The sequence below is a fragment of the Gobio gobio genome, assembly GCF_949357685.1.
Source record: "Gobio gobio genome assembly, chromosome: 16".
Taxonomy (NCBI): domain Eukaryota; kingdom Metazoa; phylum Chordata; class Actinopteri; order Cypriniformes; family Gobionidae; genus Gobio; species Gobio gobio.
The window spans coordinates 50,564,154-50,579,551 of record NC_137109.1 but is presented as its reverse complement, the minus strand read 5'-3'; the positions used below and the strand labels follow the sequence as shown (position 1 = coordinate 50,579,551).

Sequence of the window (15,398 nt, the reverse complement as noted above, 5' to 3'; positions counted from 1 at the left end):
TGCACTGCTCAGAGTAACTGTACAGCATGTGTGTAAGACTGCAATAACATTATAAAGTCATTATTCTATCAAAAATAAATCTCTGTTTCTAATATTATTTTGAAATACATTTTTAGGGCCCGAGCACCAATGGTGTGAGGACCCTATTGGAATTGCTCAGCCTATTATTCTTCTTCTCCCAAATAAATCACATTTTTGAGGGCCTAAACATGCTCGAAATCTCATGAAACTTTGCACACGCGTCAAAAGTGGTGAAAATGTACATCCAATATGGGTTTCAGAATTAGGCGTGGCAAAATGGCCCGATAGCGCCACCTACAAAAAAATCAATTAAGCGCCGTTCGAGCTACGTTTCACGTACGAGTATGAAATTCGGTAGACACATGTAAAAGCCCAATACCTACAAAAAAGACCTTGGGGGGCAAAACCTGAAAACCCAACAGGAAGTGTGATATATTGAATTTTCTCTGCAAAATTTTTGCCATTTCCAGACCTTGTACATTAACGATCTACTCCTAGAGATTTAATCAGATCAACATCATATTTGCACAGTCTAATCTAAAGGCCTTGGTGATGTTAAATTGCGAAGATCTTGAGTTTTCCCTGAAGGGCGTGTCAGTGGCGGCCTCACAAAATTCGATGGTTCGCCATAAAACAGGAAGTTGTTGTAACTCGGGCATACAATGTCCGATCTGCCCCAAACTTCAGATGTTTGATAAGAGTCCTGGCCTGAAGACATGGCAAAATGGCTCGATAGCGCCACCTACAACATTTCAACAAAGTGCCCCTCCCGCTACGTTTCACGTACAGGTATGAAATTCGGTACACACATGTAACAGCCCAATACCTACAAGAAACCTCCTGGTATTGAAACAGACATTCACTTTTGTCCACTTGCCCTCAGCTTCTTATTCTTTAACATCAGCAGTTTATGCAACTGGCCACAGACCTACGTTTTCTCCAATTTTCCCCCAAAATGTCTCTAGGAAAAATGTGATACAAAGAGCAAGAAGAGTTAACAGGACTAAGACTTAAGTTAATGATGGGACACTAAAATGGACAAATATCATAGACCCCATTTGGAAATGTTTATTTCACAAACCTAATACACCGACATTTAGCTCTTCAAACCAGTTAAATTTAAAGTTAAAATGGGATGCATTTCCTTGACAGCATGGATACTAGTCAAATTGCCTTCCACGTTCTGTTTTTAATGGTGCAACAACAAGCACAGACAGTTAAACAAAGTAGCTTATCCAAATCTACAGAAGCGACATGGTTAAGACCAGTTAATGTCACACTCTGGAAACAGTTTATAAAGACCCCTTTCATGAGTGAAGGTTAAAAGTTTTAAAAAAAAGGACAAGTTTAAACCATTTTAGACCCATTTACACCTGTATTTAGCATAGTCCACTTGTGATTGGACTGATAAACGCTTTAGTACCAGTTGTGTAAACAGGCCCTCAGACAGCAACTCAGGTGTGATACACCAGTTAAGGGACTAAACCAGCTTTTATTAAAGCTTCAGTCTACTTTTTAATAAACAAGAAAAAAGGCTGGTCACAATTTGGGATTAAAAAGGACAATGCAGGTTGAGACTGATTTCATTGCAGATGCAATGCTGTACTTGCATGACTTCGGGGGGGCTTTCTTACCAAAAAACAGAGGGACTTGGCATGCGTGAATATCAATACAAGCAGTTATGTTAGTCCAGCCATAAAGCCACAAGTAGAGACCAAAACAGATTTGATACCATTAAGAACAGGGACCCAGGTTAGCAACTGGAACTTGGCAAATAGGTCAGGTTTGGGCAGAAACTTGGCTTGTTTAGTTCAAGTCAAGCATAACCTTGAAGCAAAAAAGGGAACTCTGGTTTAGTAGTGTAGCCCAATAAATCAAACTGAGAACAGTCATGAAAGATCAATACCAAAGAGACAGTTGAGTTAAGAAGTTTATTAAAACTACTAAAGTCACATGACCAGGTTAACTTCTCCACTAGACACCACAGTTTGCCCACTAGAGATGGTCTTGACGTTAGCATCTCTTCCTGGAAAAGAAATGGTAGAATTGTGAGGCATTTAAAAAAAACAAATTCTCAAGGTTCCTGAAGTCAGTTTACAACAAGCACTCACTTTTCCTAGTGCAGCTTTGCTCACAGGAGCCAGAAGAGGGATGGCACACTGCTGTACTACAGTGGATGAAGATCTAACAGAGGGGGAAAGGGTTAAGCCACAGAAAGAAAAACACCTAATATTAAGGATTCAGGAAAAGCTGCAGAGCATACGGTTTCCTGTAGAGGAGCCAGTGATGCTGGGTCCACAAATGTGAACATCTTCACAACAAAGCGCTTGTAGTGGGTTGGGAACTGAAGACCAGAAGATCCAGCCACTGGAACCAATGTGGTCAGGTAACGGTCATCCTGGTAAGGGCATCTGAAAGGCAAAGAGGCAGTCAGAAATGCCTTACAGCGCACTAGATGGATAAAGACTGGCCTTACTCACCCATCAACCAGAAGGTCCCACTGGGGTAGACTGAGGGGACTGGGGGTTGATGTCGCCCAGCAATGTCCCAGCATTAGGACAATGTTGGGGTCGGTCCTCTCCAAAATGCGCACCTCAACATACACAGGCTCCCGCAGGACTTTTGTGACCGGATAATCAGCGTCACCGTAGTAGGACGTGTATGCCTCATCCCCTGAGAAAGAAAATCAGCGTTTAACCAGAAACTGCCGCAACCTGGAGTTTTAGAAAATACTAATGCATACTTGGACAGACACTTACCTTCAGCACAGCCTTTGGTGACACACTGACCATTTGCCAGTCTAAGCTCAACCCTGAGGGGTCCAGGAGCCGCTACTGGTGGAGGTGCAGGAACAGTGTTGACCTCCACAACCAGAGCTTCCACAGAAGTAGCAGAGTACCTACACTGGAAGAGAAGCCTAGACAACAAATAGTGAGCTTGTAGCCTTGTCAAGGATTAATATTTTTTTCTAAAAAAAATACCTACTCAAAATGGCTGTCCCTTGTGATGGAACCAAGTGGTCCGACACCCACTTCATACGAGGAGGTCATTCGGTTTTCATACACCACATATCCACCGTCCTCCTGCAAATAGTAACTGTTGGCATCCAGTCCATTCCAAGCCATGCAGAACAGAACCACAAGCAGCTACTCACCATCATGCTTGTGCCACATGCAGTGACAGGGAACTGGTATATAGCAAAGGAAGGTGTGGATCCCACAGGACTGCAAGATGGGTCATTTCCACCCAGGAGATGGACTGAATCCAGGCTCAAGCGAGGTAGTGTAACATCTCTAGCCACCACTACCACAAACTGACCATCTCTTATACACTGGACAGTCACTGGCACAAGAGCAGGTTATTACTGAGGAGTGGTTTAACGTGAACACCTTTACATTGACTCACTCTTACCTGCCCTCCCATAGTAACACTGCTGTCCGTTAAAGCAGCAGTTGATAGCTTCACACTCAGCACCACTGATACCAGGTGGGCCACATTGGATCTGCTCATAATCAGCTACAGCACATTTGTCAAGGGGCTCTGCCTGCGCCACTGGCTGCTTAGACTGAAACTGCTGAGGAAACTGTTGACTAGCTTGTTGTTGAACCTGCTGAGGAAACTGTTGACTAGCTTGTTGTTGAACCTGCTGGGGAAACTGTTGACTAGCTTGTTGTTGAACCTTCTGAGGAAACTGTTGACTAGCTTGCTGTTGAACAGCTTGCTGTTGAACCTTCTGAGGAAACTGTTGACTAGCTTGTTGTTGAACCTTCTGAGGAAACTGTTGACTAGCTTGCTGTTGAACCTTCAGAGGAAACTGTTGACTAGCTTGCTGTTGAACCTTCAGAGGAAACTGTTGACTAGCTAGCTGTTGAACCTTCTGAGGAAACCGTTGACTAGCTAGCTGTTGAACCTTCAGAGGAAACTGTTGACTAGCTTGCTGTTGAACCTTCTGAGGAAACTGTTGACTAGCTAGCTGTTGAACCTTCTGAGGAAACTGGTGACTAGCTTGTTTTTGAACCCGCTGATCAGTTTGCTTTAACATCGGAGCTTGAGGATACTGGGGCAGATTACTCCACTGTGGAACAGCATGACAAAAAGCACAAAACCACACACAAAGTGCCAGCAATTGAACAGCACAACAACTTCCTGCCATCGTTCAACAGCTAGTCACACTGTTGAGATGATGCCCTTTGGTCTTTTTGTATTCTACAGATTTTGTCTAATTAACGATAATCCCTCCCTCTTCATTAACAGTCATGATTCTCCAGACTTGCCCAAATGGGAGCTTATGCTACCAGAAAATTCTCATTGGTTCTCAAAATTATACGCATGTGATGTATCTTGACTCCAATTAGTCAGATGTGTCATATTGAAGACAAATAAAAAGGTTCATGCTCAGGTTTGCTACTAGAGCTTGCCCAAAGTACTTTGGCTAGATGTTTGGTGCATTCCGCTTCGCTTGTAGACATGCTGAAATATTAACTAGCATTACTACTTTTACAGTATCTTTATATGGCAGAAATAGTAAGAGTAGTCTGTAGTTCCAAATTTAGCAACACACTCACAAACCTCCCTAAGCACTTCCCCACGGGGCAATCCCTGTCGCCAGTTTGAAGTGTTCCATAAGTGGACAAGGAAGGTTTATGTGGACAGACCCTCGACTCCTTGATTATGACAGAGGGGACGAGTCTACTCATATATACTTAGCAGTGTTGGGAAATAACTTAACCCTAACCCTACATGTTAGGCGTGGCAAAATGGCTCGATAGCGCCACCTGCAAAACTTCAATTAAGCGTCATTCGCACTACGTTTCACATACAAGTATGAAATTCGGTACACACATGTCCAATACCTAAAAAAAGTCCCTGGAAGCAAAATCTGAAAACCCAACAGGAAATTAGATATTTGGAATTTTCTCTGCAAAATGTTTGCAGTTTTTGCCATTTCCAGACGTGGTACTTTGACAAACTCCTCCTAGAGATTTTATCAGATCAACATCATATTTGGTCAGTCTCATCTTGTTAGATGTTAAATTGTGAAGATCTTGAGTTTTCGCTGAAGGGCGTGTCCGTGGCTGGACAAAGTCTGATGTTTCACCATGAAACAGGAAGCTGTTGTAAGTCAGGCATACAATGTCCGATCTCCCCCAAACTTCACTTGTTTGATAAGAGTCCTGACCTAAACACATCTACATGCCAATATTCAGTTAGTCATAGCGCCACCTTCTGGCAGAAGGAAGTGTGGCACATTGAAGTGAGTTTGCCATATTTCTCCTATATTTACCCGCTTAAATGCATGTCGCCCACTATTCGCCGTTTTCCTGAGGCCACCAGGTGACGGTGCATGTGCGAGGGCCCTTTCATCGCTGCTTGCAGCTTTAATTATTATTGTGATTTAAATTATTGCCCCTGATTCAGTAAAGAACTCTTGTAATAAAGTTGCAGTTGTTGGGACAAAATTTAAGTATCAACGCCACTTAAAAAACGCCACTGATGTTCTCCGCGAACATCGTTCTGGGCTCCGGGCGGCAGAGAGGAAGTGGCGAAAAACTAAAAACACTACTGACCTGACCCTGTATCAGTCTCTCCTTGCTTCTTTCTCTGCTAATGTCTCCACTGCTAAATCTACATACTACCACAACAAAATCAACAACTGCTCTGACTCTCGTGCACTTTTCAGAACATTCTCTTCACTCCTTTGTCCTCCTCCCCCCCCTCCTTCATCAACTCTTACAGCTGGCGACTTTGCATCATTTTTCACAAATAAAATCTCCTCCATCAGCAGCCAATTCTCCGCACCACAAACCGACACGCACATCTCAACAACCATCACACATACGCTCCCCTCTTTTTCTCTGCTCTCTGAAGCTGACATCTCCAAACTCATCCTTTCCAACCACCCCACTACCTGTCCACTTGACCCTATCCCCACTCACCTCCTTCAGGCCAGCTCACGGAGCTTTTCCTGGACTGCCCCCACCTGGTGGAATGACCTGCCTATCTCAATTCGAGCCGCCGAGTCTGTAGCCATTTTCAAAAAACGGCTAAAGACACGTCTTTTCCAGCAGCACCTAACCAATCAAGAATAGCACTTAACATTCCATTCGATTCATTTTCTGTCTGTCTAATTTATTTAAAAAAAAAAAAAAAAAAAGTTGTGTGTTCTGTGTTAGATTAACTGAGACTTGTTACAGCACTTGCATACTGTAGCCCTTGACCGTTCTAGTTGCTTCTATTGCTCTCATTTGTAAGTCGCTTTGGATAAAAGCGTCTGCTAAATGACTAAATGTAAATGTAAATGTAAATGTAAAAAGGTGCACTCTAATCCTGTTTACATGAAATAAGCCGCTCGCACAGGTTTCATCTTACAGACCTGTTGCTATGACAGCAAGTTCAGGATGAGCTTCGAAGAACCAAACAATCAAAGATCATGCCAAATCACCAACAATCAAATCCAGCTAACGGAGTTGCGATGTACGAAGAACGGACCCCAGGTTTGATCTTACGGACCTGTTGCTATGACAGTAAGTCCAGTATAATCTGTGGCACACCGCGCCAGAGTAATTTCAGTTAAAAAGTACAGTATACACATTTTTATTTTACATTGAAAATGCCCAATCATTATATTAGATAAGACCCTATTCTTTATCTGAGATCATGCAGAGCCTCTGAAACTGTATTATTTGGACCTTTACCTGTTGGTTGCCACAGAAGTCCGTTATATGGAGAAAAATCCTGGAATGTTCTCTCAAAAATACCTTCATTTTTTTTTGACTGAAGAAAGGCATGAACATCTAGGATGAGAAGGGGTAAGTTCTAATTTTGAAGTGAACTAAGCCTTTAACACAGGGGAGATACAGATTTGACTTCCTTTTGGAGCTCGTCTCTAGCAGCCAGTCGATGAATTGCAGTTTAAGTCACTTCAGTGTTGGCTTCAAGAGAGACTGCAGGATGTTGCCTCTTAGCGTGACCCCCCAAAAGTATCTACCAAGCACCAGAAAGGATGTGATGCCATTGAAATGCCCTTTAGTGTTGTAACAGGCTTAGCCCTACAAAATATCAGTCCCCACACAGGCCAGTAGTAAAAGGCATTTTGTGGTGCATATTTGTACAGTCAAATCATGTAGATACGTTTAGTATTGTGCCAGTAAGGACCATACACAAATCTATTAAGATCACTTTTATTAAATCACGTGGCATTTCCAGTTATTTTTGGCCATGGTCCTTAACATTGATGGGGCCGACAGACGCCTTTTCCCATTGTAGATCTGATGAACAAATGATTAGTGAGAACTAAAGCCAGGAATGACAATAACAGTTATCAGAGTTAATCCATACCCGTAAGCAGCCGATCACTTCCACTTCTGACGCTACAAGTGGTGTCACAGCAGCCACACACCTGGTCAGAGTCATCTGCGGACACCCAACTGACAAGAAACACCCTCAGTTAATTTGACGACAACTAATTTACCTGTACACCCATCTAGCAGACAACATACCCATTAGCAGAGAATGAACAAGCTTTTTGCTCAGAACTTGAGGTTGTTGCAGCCGCCTTCAAAATGCATGTGATGTAGACCTGCAAAGACAATTGTTTGTTCACCATGGTAGCATATCATACAAAGAGTTGCACAACTAAAACACACGTACCAGTCCACTGTCTGCTTGCTGGAACCTGAACGCCTCTAGTTGAAACCGTAGCTTATCACCTTGAGTCCGAGGCATAAAGTGAGACGTGGAGCCTGTGAGCTTGGCATCAACCAGACACCTGTAAACAGAACCCAGTTAGAAACCCTGCAACCCTTCTGGAAGCTGGTATACATGAGGTAGCACCTCTTACCCATTATTCTCAATAAAGGAGTATCTGGGGACAGAAGCAACATCAGGGACTGCAGTAGCCACGCAGCTGTCCACAAACACACGGACGGGAACATGGCTGTACAAACGCACTGATGCTTCAAGATTGATCATGTCACCCAGGAAGTACTGGTTAGAAGGTCGCTCAAATATCCAGTCATCTGCAAAGAAAGAGTCTTAGCACAGGGTCACAAGCATGCCACAAATCAGTTTGGGATACACCAACCAGTCATGAGCTTGAGGGAGAAGACAAAGACTTCCTCTGCAACCTTAGTTGAGGCATATGGGATCCAAGTGGGCATTAAGGCATCGCTGCTCACATTATGTGTTCTGTAGGAGTTAAACAAGCGGTCATCTCATGCCCATAAATGGTGGGATCAGATCCAGCGAAGATCTTATCCAGATCCTACCTTGGATAATGACACTCGATACCAATCACCGCAATACTGCTCCTTACAATAGGAACACCATATGAAACCTCTTGTGGGGTGTAGATAATGTTGAAGGTATAGACAAGCTCATCCTCAGTCACCTAAAAAGAAAGTTAATTGAAAACGATCATGGATGTTTTTGAACTGTCCCTGTGAGTAACGGCAAAATAAAACCCCACCATTGATGTGCTGCTACATCCATGCAGTTCAGACTCAAAGATGAGCACTTGAGCAGAAGGATCCTCTCCAGTTGCAGTGCAGCCTCCCAGTGTAAAAGCAGAGGACAACAGTGGGTGCCCAGTCCCAAAGAAGTCCTTCATCACTTCCACATATACCGAGCTCTCTCCACACTGAGCAGCTACACTGTTGGCAGGGACAGGATGCGGCAACTCAAAAGGAACGTCGGGTTGCTGTGGTTCCTCTGGTAGACTTGGAAAGCTCCACGTCAGTTTTGCCACTGGACCCTGCAACAGCTCTTTTGATTGAACACCCATAAGATCTTGAGAAGGCTTTCCAAAGTCAGGAAACGTTTGTGGTGCAAATCCAGGTTTACTGGGAACCACAGACATCCTGGAATCAGCCTGTTGAGAAGCTTGAGCCAATGTCCTAGGCCTAAACTCACTTGGACTGCGATTATGTGCTGCTCTTGCTCTCCATTGTGCATCAGAAAATCCAAGAGCAAGAATAAACACCAATCCAAATCCAACCTGCCAAAACCCCATTATTGCCAAGCTTGTTTCAACAACACTTTCGGGTGCTACCATCCAAATTTATACAGATGTAAATCAGCATGGCTCCACCTTTCTCATGACAGGCATCATTTTTCTCTGCACCTGCCAATTTACTCAATCAATATATCACAGGTGTAAGTCATTGATTGTTTATCACTCAGGATCAAATGAAGTATCAAATAAGGGCAGGTTATTAGTAGCTAAACCAAATGATTTCTTATTTTCAAGAATTCTCTGAAACACAAACAACCAAGTCTTTTTTGCGTCTTCCTTTTTTATTAATTCAGAAACATGGCCACAGACAGAATTGTACACTAGAGTATCCAAAATAATAAAGTTGAGAATGTTTATAGTCAGGTTTAGAGTGTAAGAAAACGTTCTTCCCTCACATTGACAGCAATCTTAACAAGCCGGAACTGAAATGGAGCAATTTTGAATAAAAGGATAAAATGAAGTACCAAATAAGGGCAGGTTATTAGTAGCTAAACCAAAATGATTTCTTGTTTTAAATATCAAAATGACAGATCTGGGGTCCATTCTTCGTACCTCTCTTAATACATCTGAGATGATTTGACAGATCCCAGATCTTCTAATCATGATAACTGATCTCTGGCTAATTTGGTTCTTCAAACGAATTTGCGGATTGGATTAAAATATCTGGATTAAGTTATCTAAGGCTCCGTCCACACGAAGCCAGAGCTTTCCCTATCCGATCTTTTTTTCCCCCCTCGTTTCAAGAAATATCTGTGTACACACGAGAGCATTGAAAAGACTCAAAACGATGTAGTATACATGCCAGGTCAGTATGTGGCGCTGTAATCCTGCCACAGAAATACACTGAAAACAGAGAAGAAGAGTTGTGGCTGAAAGAGGTACAGCAACGGTCGTAAGTGAGACAAAATCTCACAACTAAATAACAATAAATAAATGTGCTACTTACCAGATTAACGCTTACACCTACCCCAACCCTAAACCTAACTTTACAATAATGCAAATACAGTAATTAAATGACGCAATGCCCAGTGCCCTGAAATTAATGCACTGCTCAGAGTAACTGTACAGCATGTGTGTAAGACTGCAATAACATTATAAAGTCATTATTCTATCAAAAATAAATCTCTGTTTCTAATATTATTTTGAAATACATTTTTAGGGCCCGAGCACCAATGGTGTGAGGACCCTATTGGAATTGCTCAGCCTATTATTCTTCTTCTCCCAAATAAATCACATTTTTGAGGGCCTAAACATGCTCGAAATCTCATGAAACTTTGCACACGCGTCAAAAGTGGTGAAAATGTACATCCAATATGGGTTTCAGAATTAGGCGTGGCAAAATGGCCCGATAGCGCCACCTACAAAAAAATCAATTAAGCGCCGTTCGAGCTACGTTTCACGTACGAGTATGAAATTCGGTAGACACATGTAAAAGCCCAATACCTACAAAAAAGACCTTGGGGGGCAAAACCTGAAAACCCAACAGGAAGTGTGATATATTGAATTTTCTCTGCAAAATTTTTGCCATTTCCAGACCTTGTACATTAACGATCTACTCCTAGAGATTTAATCAGATCAACATCATATTTGCACAGTCTAATCTAAAGGCCTTGGTGATGTTAAATTGCGAAGATCTTGAGTTTTCCCTGAAGGGCGTGTCAGTGGCGGCCTCACAAAATTCGATGGTTCGCCATAAAACAGGAAGTTGTTGTAACTCGGGCATACAATGTCCGATCTGCCCCAAACTTCAGATGTTTGATAAGAGTCCTGGCCTGAAGACATGGCAAAATGGCTCGATAGCGCCACCTACAACATTTCAACAAAGTGCCCCTCCCGCTACGTTTCACGTACAGGTATGAAATTCGGTACACACATGTAACAGCCCAATACCTACAAGAAACCTCCTGGTATTGAAACAGACATTCACTTTTGTCCACTTGCCCTCAGCTTCTTATTCTTTAACATCAGCAGTTTATGCAACTGGCCACAGACCTACGTTTTCTCCAATTTTCCCCCAAAATGTCTCTAGGAAAAATGTGATACAAAGAGCAAGAAGAGTTAACAGGACTAAGACTTAAGTTAATGATGGGACACTAAAATGGACAAATATCATAGACCCCATTTGGAAATGTTTATTTCACAAACCTAATACACCGACATTTAGCTCTTCAAACCAGTTAAATTTAAAGTTAAAATGGGATGCATTTCCTTGACAGCATGGATACTAGTCAAATTGCCTTCCACGTTCTGTTTTTAATGGTGCAACAACAAGCACAGACAGTTAAACAAAGTAGCTTATCCAAATCTACAGAAGCGACATGGTTAAGACCAGTTAATGTCACACTCTGGAAACAGTTTATAAAGACCCCTTTCATGAGTGAAGGTTAAAAAGGACAAGTTTAAACCATTTTAGACCCATTTACACCTGTATTTAGCATAGTCCACTTGTGATTGGACTGATAAACGCTTTAGTACCAGTTGTGTAAACAGGCCCTCAGACAGCAACTCAGGTGTGATACACCAGTTAAGGGACTAAACCAGCTTTTATTAAAGCTTCAGTCTACTTTTTAATAAACAAGAAAAAAGGCTGGTCACAATTTGGGATTAAAAAGGACAATGCAGGTTGAGACTGATTTCATTGCAGATGCAATGCTGTACTTGCATGACTTCGGGGGGGCTTTCTTACCAAAAAACAGAGGGACTTGGCATGCGTGAATATCAATACAAGCAGTTATGTTAGTCCAGCCATAAAGCCACAAGTAGAGACCAAAACAGATTTGATACCATTAAGAACAGGGACCCAGGTTAGCAACTGGAACTTGGCAAATAGGTCAGGTTTGGGCAGAAACTTGGCTTGTTTAGTTCAAGTCAAGCATAACCTTGAAGCAAAAAAGGGAACTCTGGTTTAGTAGTGTAGCCCAATAAATCAAACTGAGAACAGTCATGAAAGATCAATACCAAAGAGACAGTTGAGTTAAGAAGTTTATTAAAACTACTAAAGTCACATGACCAGGTTAACTTCTCCACTAGACACCACAGTTTGCCCACTAGAGATGGTCTTGACGTTAGCATCTCTTCCTGGAAAAGAAATGGTAGAATTGTGAGGCATTTAAAAAAAACAAATTCTCAAGGTTCCTGAAGTCAGTTTACAACAAGCACTCACTTTTCCTAGTGCAGCTTTGCTCACAGGAGCCAGAAGAGGGATGGCACACTGCTGTACTACAGTGGATGAAGATCTAACAGAGGGGGAAAGGGTTAAGCCACAGAAAGAAAAACACCTAATATTAAGGATTCAGGAAAAGCTGCAGAGCATACGGTTTCCTGTAGAGGAGCCAGTGATGCTGGGTCCACAAATGTGAACATCTTCACAACAAAGCGCTTGTAGTGGGTTGGGAACTGAAGACCAGAAGATCCAGCCACTGGAACCAATGTGGTCAGGTAACGGTCATCCTGGTAAGGGCATCTGAAAGGCAAAGAGGCAGTCAGAAATGCCTTACAGCGCACTAGATGGATAAAGACTGGCCTTACTCACCCATCAACCAGAAGGTCCCACTGGGGTAGACTGAGGGGACTGGGGGTTGATGTCGCCCAGCAATGTCCCAGCATTAGGACAATGTTGGGGTCGGTCCTCTCCAAAATGCGCACCTCAACATACACAGGCTCCCGCAGGACTTTTGTGACCGGATAATCAGCGTCACCGTAGTAGGACGTGTATGCCTCATCCCCTGAGAAAGAAAATCAGCGTTTAACCAGAAACTGCCGCAACCTGGAGTTTTAGAAAATACTAATGCATACTTGGACAGACACTTACCTTCAGCACAGCCTTTGGTGACACACTGACCATTTGCCAGTCTAAGCTCAACCCTGAGGGGTCCAGGAGCCGCTACTGGTGGAGGTGCAGGAACAGTGTTGACCTCCACAACCAGAGCTTCCACAGAAGTAGCAGAGTACCTACACTGGAAGAGAAGCCTAGACAACAAATAGTGAGCTTGTAGCCTTGTCAAGGATTAATATTTTTTTCTAAAAAAAATACCTACTCAAAATGGCTGTCCCTTGTGATGGAACCAAGTGGTCCGACACCCACTTCATACGAGGAGGTCATTCGGTTTTCATACACCACATATCCACCGTCCTCCTGCAAATAGTAACTGTTGGCATCCAGTCCATTCCAAGCCATGCAGAACAGAACCACAAGCAGCTACTCACCATCATGCTTGTGCCACATGCAGTGACAGGGAACTGGTATATAGCAAAGGAAGGTGTGGATCCCACAGGACTGCAAGATGGGTCATTTCCACCCAGGAGATGGACTGAATCCAGGCTCAAGCGAGGTAGTGTAACATCTCTAGCCACCACTACCACAAACTGACCATCTCTTATACACTGGACAGTCACTGGCACAAGAGCAGGTTATTACTGAGGAGTGGTTTAACGTGAACACCTTTACATTGACTCACTCTTACCTGCCCTCCCATAGTAACACTGCTGTCCGTTAAAGCAGCAGTTGATAGCTTCACACTCAGCACCACTGATACCAGGTGGGCCACATTGGATCTGCTCATAATCAGCTACAGCACATTTGTCAAGGGGCTCTGCCTGCGCCACTGGCTGCTTAGACTGAAACTGCTGAGGAAACTGTTGACTAGCTTGTTGTTGAACCTGCTGAGGAAACTGTTGACTAGCTTGTTGTTGAACCTGCTGGGGAAACTGTTGACTAGCTTGTTGTTGAACCTTCTGAGGAAACTGTTGACTAGCTTGCTGTTGAACAGCTTGCTGTTGAACCTTCTGAGGAAACTGTTGACTAGCTTGTTGTTGAACCTTCTGAGGAAACTGTTGACTAGCTTGCTGTTGAACCTTCAGAGGAAACTGTTGACTAGCTTGCTGTTGAACCTTCAGAGGAAACTGTTGACTAGCTAGCTGTTGAACCTTCTGAGGAAACCGTTGACTAGCTAGCTGTTGAACCTTCAGAGGAAACTGTTGACTAGCTTGCTGTTGAACCTTCTGAGGAAACTGTTGACTAGCTAGCTGTTGAACCTTCTGAGGAAACTGGTGACTAGCTTGTTTTTGAACCCGCTGATCAGTTTGCTTTAACATCGGAGCTTGAGGATACTGGGGCAGATTACTCCACTGTGGAACAGCATGACAAAAAGCACAAAACCACACACAAAGTGCCAGCAATTGAACAGCACAACAACTTCCTGCCATCGTTCAACAGCTAGTCACACTGTTGAGATGATGCCCTTTGGTCTTTTTGTATTCTACAGATTTTGTCTAATTAACGATAATCCCTCCCTCTTCATTAACAGTCATGATTCTCCAGACTTGCCCAAATGGGAGCTTATGCTACCAGAAAATTCTCATTGGTTCTCAAAATTATACGCATGTGATGTATCTTGACTCCAATTAGTCAGATGTGTCATATTGAAGACAAATAAAAAGGTTCATGCTCAGGTTTGCTACTAGAGCTTGCCCAAAGTACTTTGGCTAGATGTTTGGTGCATTCCGCTTCGCTTGTAGACATGCTGAAATATTAACTAGCATTACTACTTTTACAGTATCTTTATATGGCAGAAATAGTAAGAGTAGTCTGTAGTTCCAAATTTAGCAACACACTCACAAACCTCCCTAAGCACTTCCCCACGGGGCAATCCCTGTCGCCAGTTTGAAGTGTTCCATAAGTGGACAAGGAAGGTTTATGTGGACAGACCCTCGACTCCTTGATTATGACAGAGGGGACGAGTCTACTCATATATACTTAGCAGTGTTGGGAAATAACTTAACCCTAACCCTACATGTTAGGCGTGGCAAAATGGCTCGATAGCGCCACCTGCAAAACTTCAATTAAGCGTCATTCGCACTACGTTTCACATACAAGTATGAAATTCGGTACACACATGTCCAATACCTAAAAAAAGTCCCTGGAAGCAAAATCTGAAAACCCAACAGGAAATTAGATATTTGGAATTTTCTCTGCAAAATGTTTGCAGTTTTTGCCATTTCCAGACGTGGTACTTTGACAAACTCCTCCTAGAGATTTTATCAGATCAACATCATATTTGGTCAGTCTCATCTTGTTAGATGTTAAATTGTGAAGATCTTGAGTTTTCGCTGAAGGGCGTGTCCGTGGCTGGACAAAGTCTGATGTTTCACCATGAAACAGGAAGCTGTTGTAAGTCAGGCATACAATGTCCGATCTCCCCCAAACTTCACTTGTTTGATAAGAGTCCTGACCTAAACACATCTACATGCCAATATTCAGTTAGTCATAGCGCCACCTTCTGGCAGAAGGAAGTGTGGCACATTGAAGTGAGTTTGCCATATTTCTCCTATATTTACCCGCTTAAATGCATGTCGCCCACTATTC

General features: G+C 42.9%; 3 protein-coding genes across 3 annotated transcripts; all 3 read right to left on the bottom strand.

Annotated features, from left to right (window-relative positions):
• Positions 1-509: 509 nt before the first annotated feature.
• Positions 510-7,524, bottom strand: LOC307140073 (zona pellucida sperm-binding protein 4-like; the record flags this gene model as incomplete). Its single annotated transcript, XM_079839316.1, has 8 exons — positions 510-515; positions 2,285-2,432; positions 2,502-2,694; positions 2,781-2,938; positions 3,007-3,104; positions 3,176-3,363; positions 7,360-7,434; positions 7,521-7,524. 8 exons carry the CDS (start codon positions 7,522-7,524, stop codon positions 510-512), a joined length of 870 nt encoding a protein of 289 aa, XP_079695442.1.
• A 132-nt stretch (positions 7,525-7,656) lies between these two features.
• On the bottom strand, positions 7,657-8,878 carry LOC307140072 (zona pellucida sperm-binding protein 3-like; the record flags this gene model as incomplete). Its single annotated transcript, XM_079839315.1, has 5 exons — positions 7,657-7,789; positions 7,862-8,039; positions 8,105-8,208; positions 8,289-8,410; positions 8,489-8,878. The coding sequence occupies 5 exons, from the start codon at positions 8,876-8,878 to the stop codon at positions 7,657-7,659; spliced, it is 927 nt and encodes a 308-aa protein (XP_079695441.1).
• A 3,302-nt stretch (positions 8,879-12,180) lies between these two features.
• LOC307140071 (zona pellucida sperm-binding protein 4-like) lies at positions 12,181-14,128 on the bottom strand (the record flags this gene model as incomplete). The annotated part of the gene is made up of 8 exons (XM_079839314.1): positions 12,181-12,270; positions 12,350-12,497; positions 12,567-12,759; positions 12,846-13,003; positions 13,072-13,169; positions 13,241-13,428; positions 13,498-13,588; positions 14,069-14,128. 8 exons carry the CDS (start codon positions 14,126-14,128, stop codon positions 12,181-12,183), a joined length of 1,026 nt encoding a protein of 341 aa, XP_079695440.1.
• Between the last annotated feature and the right edge of the window lie 1,270 nt (positions 14,129-15,398).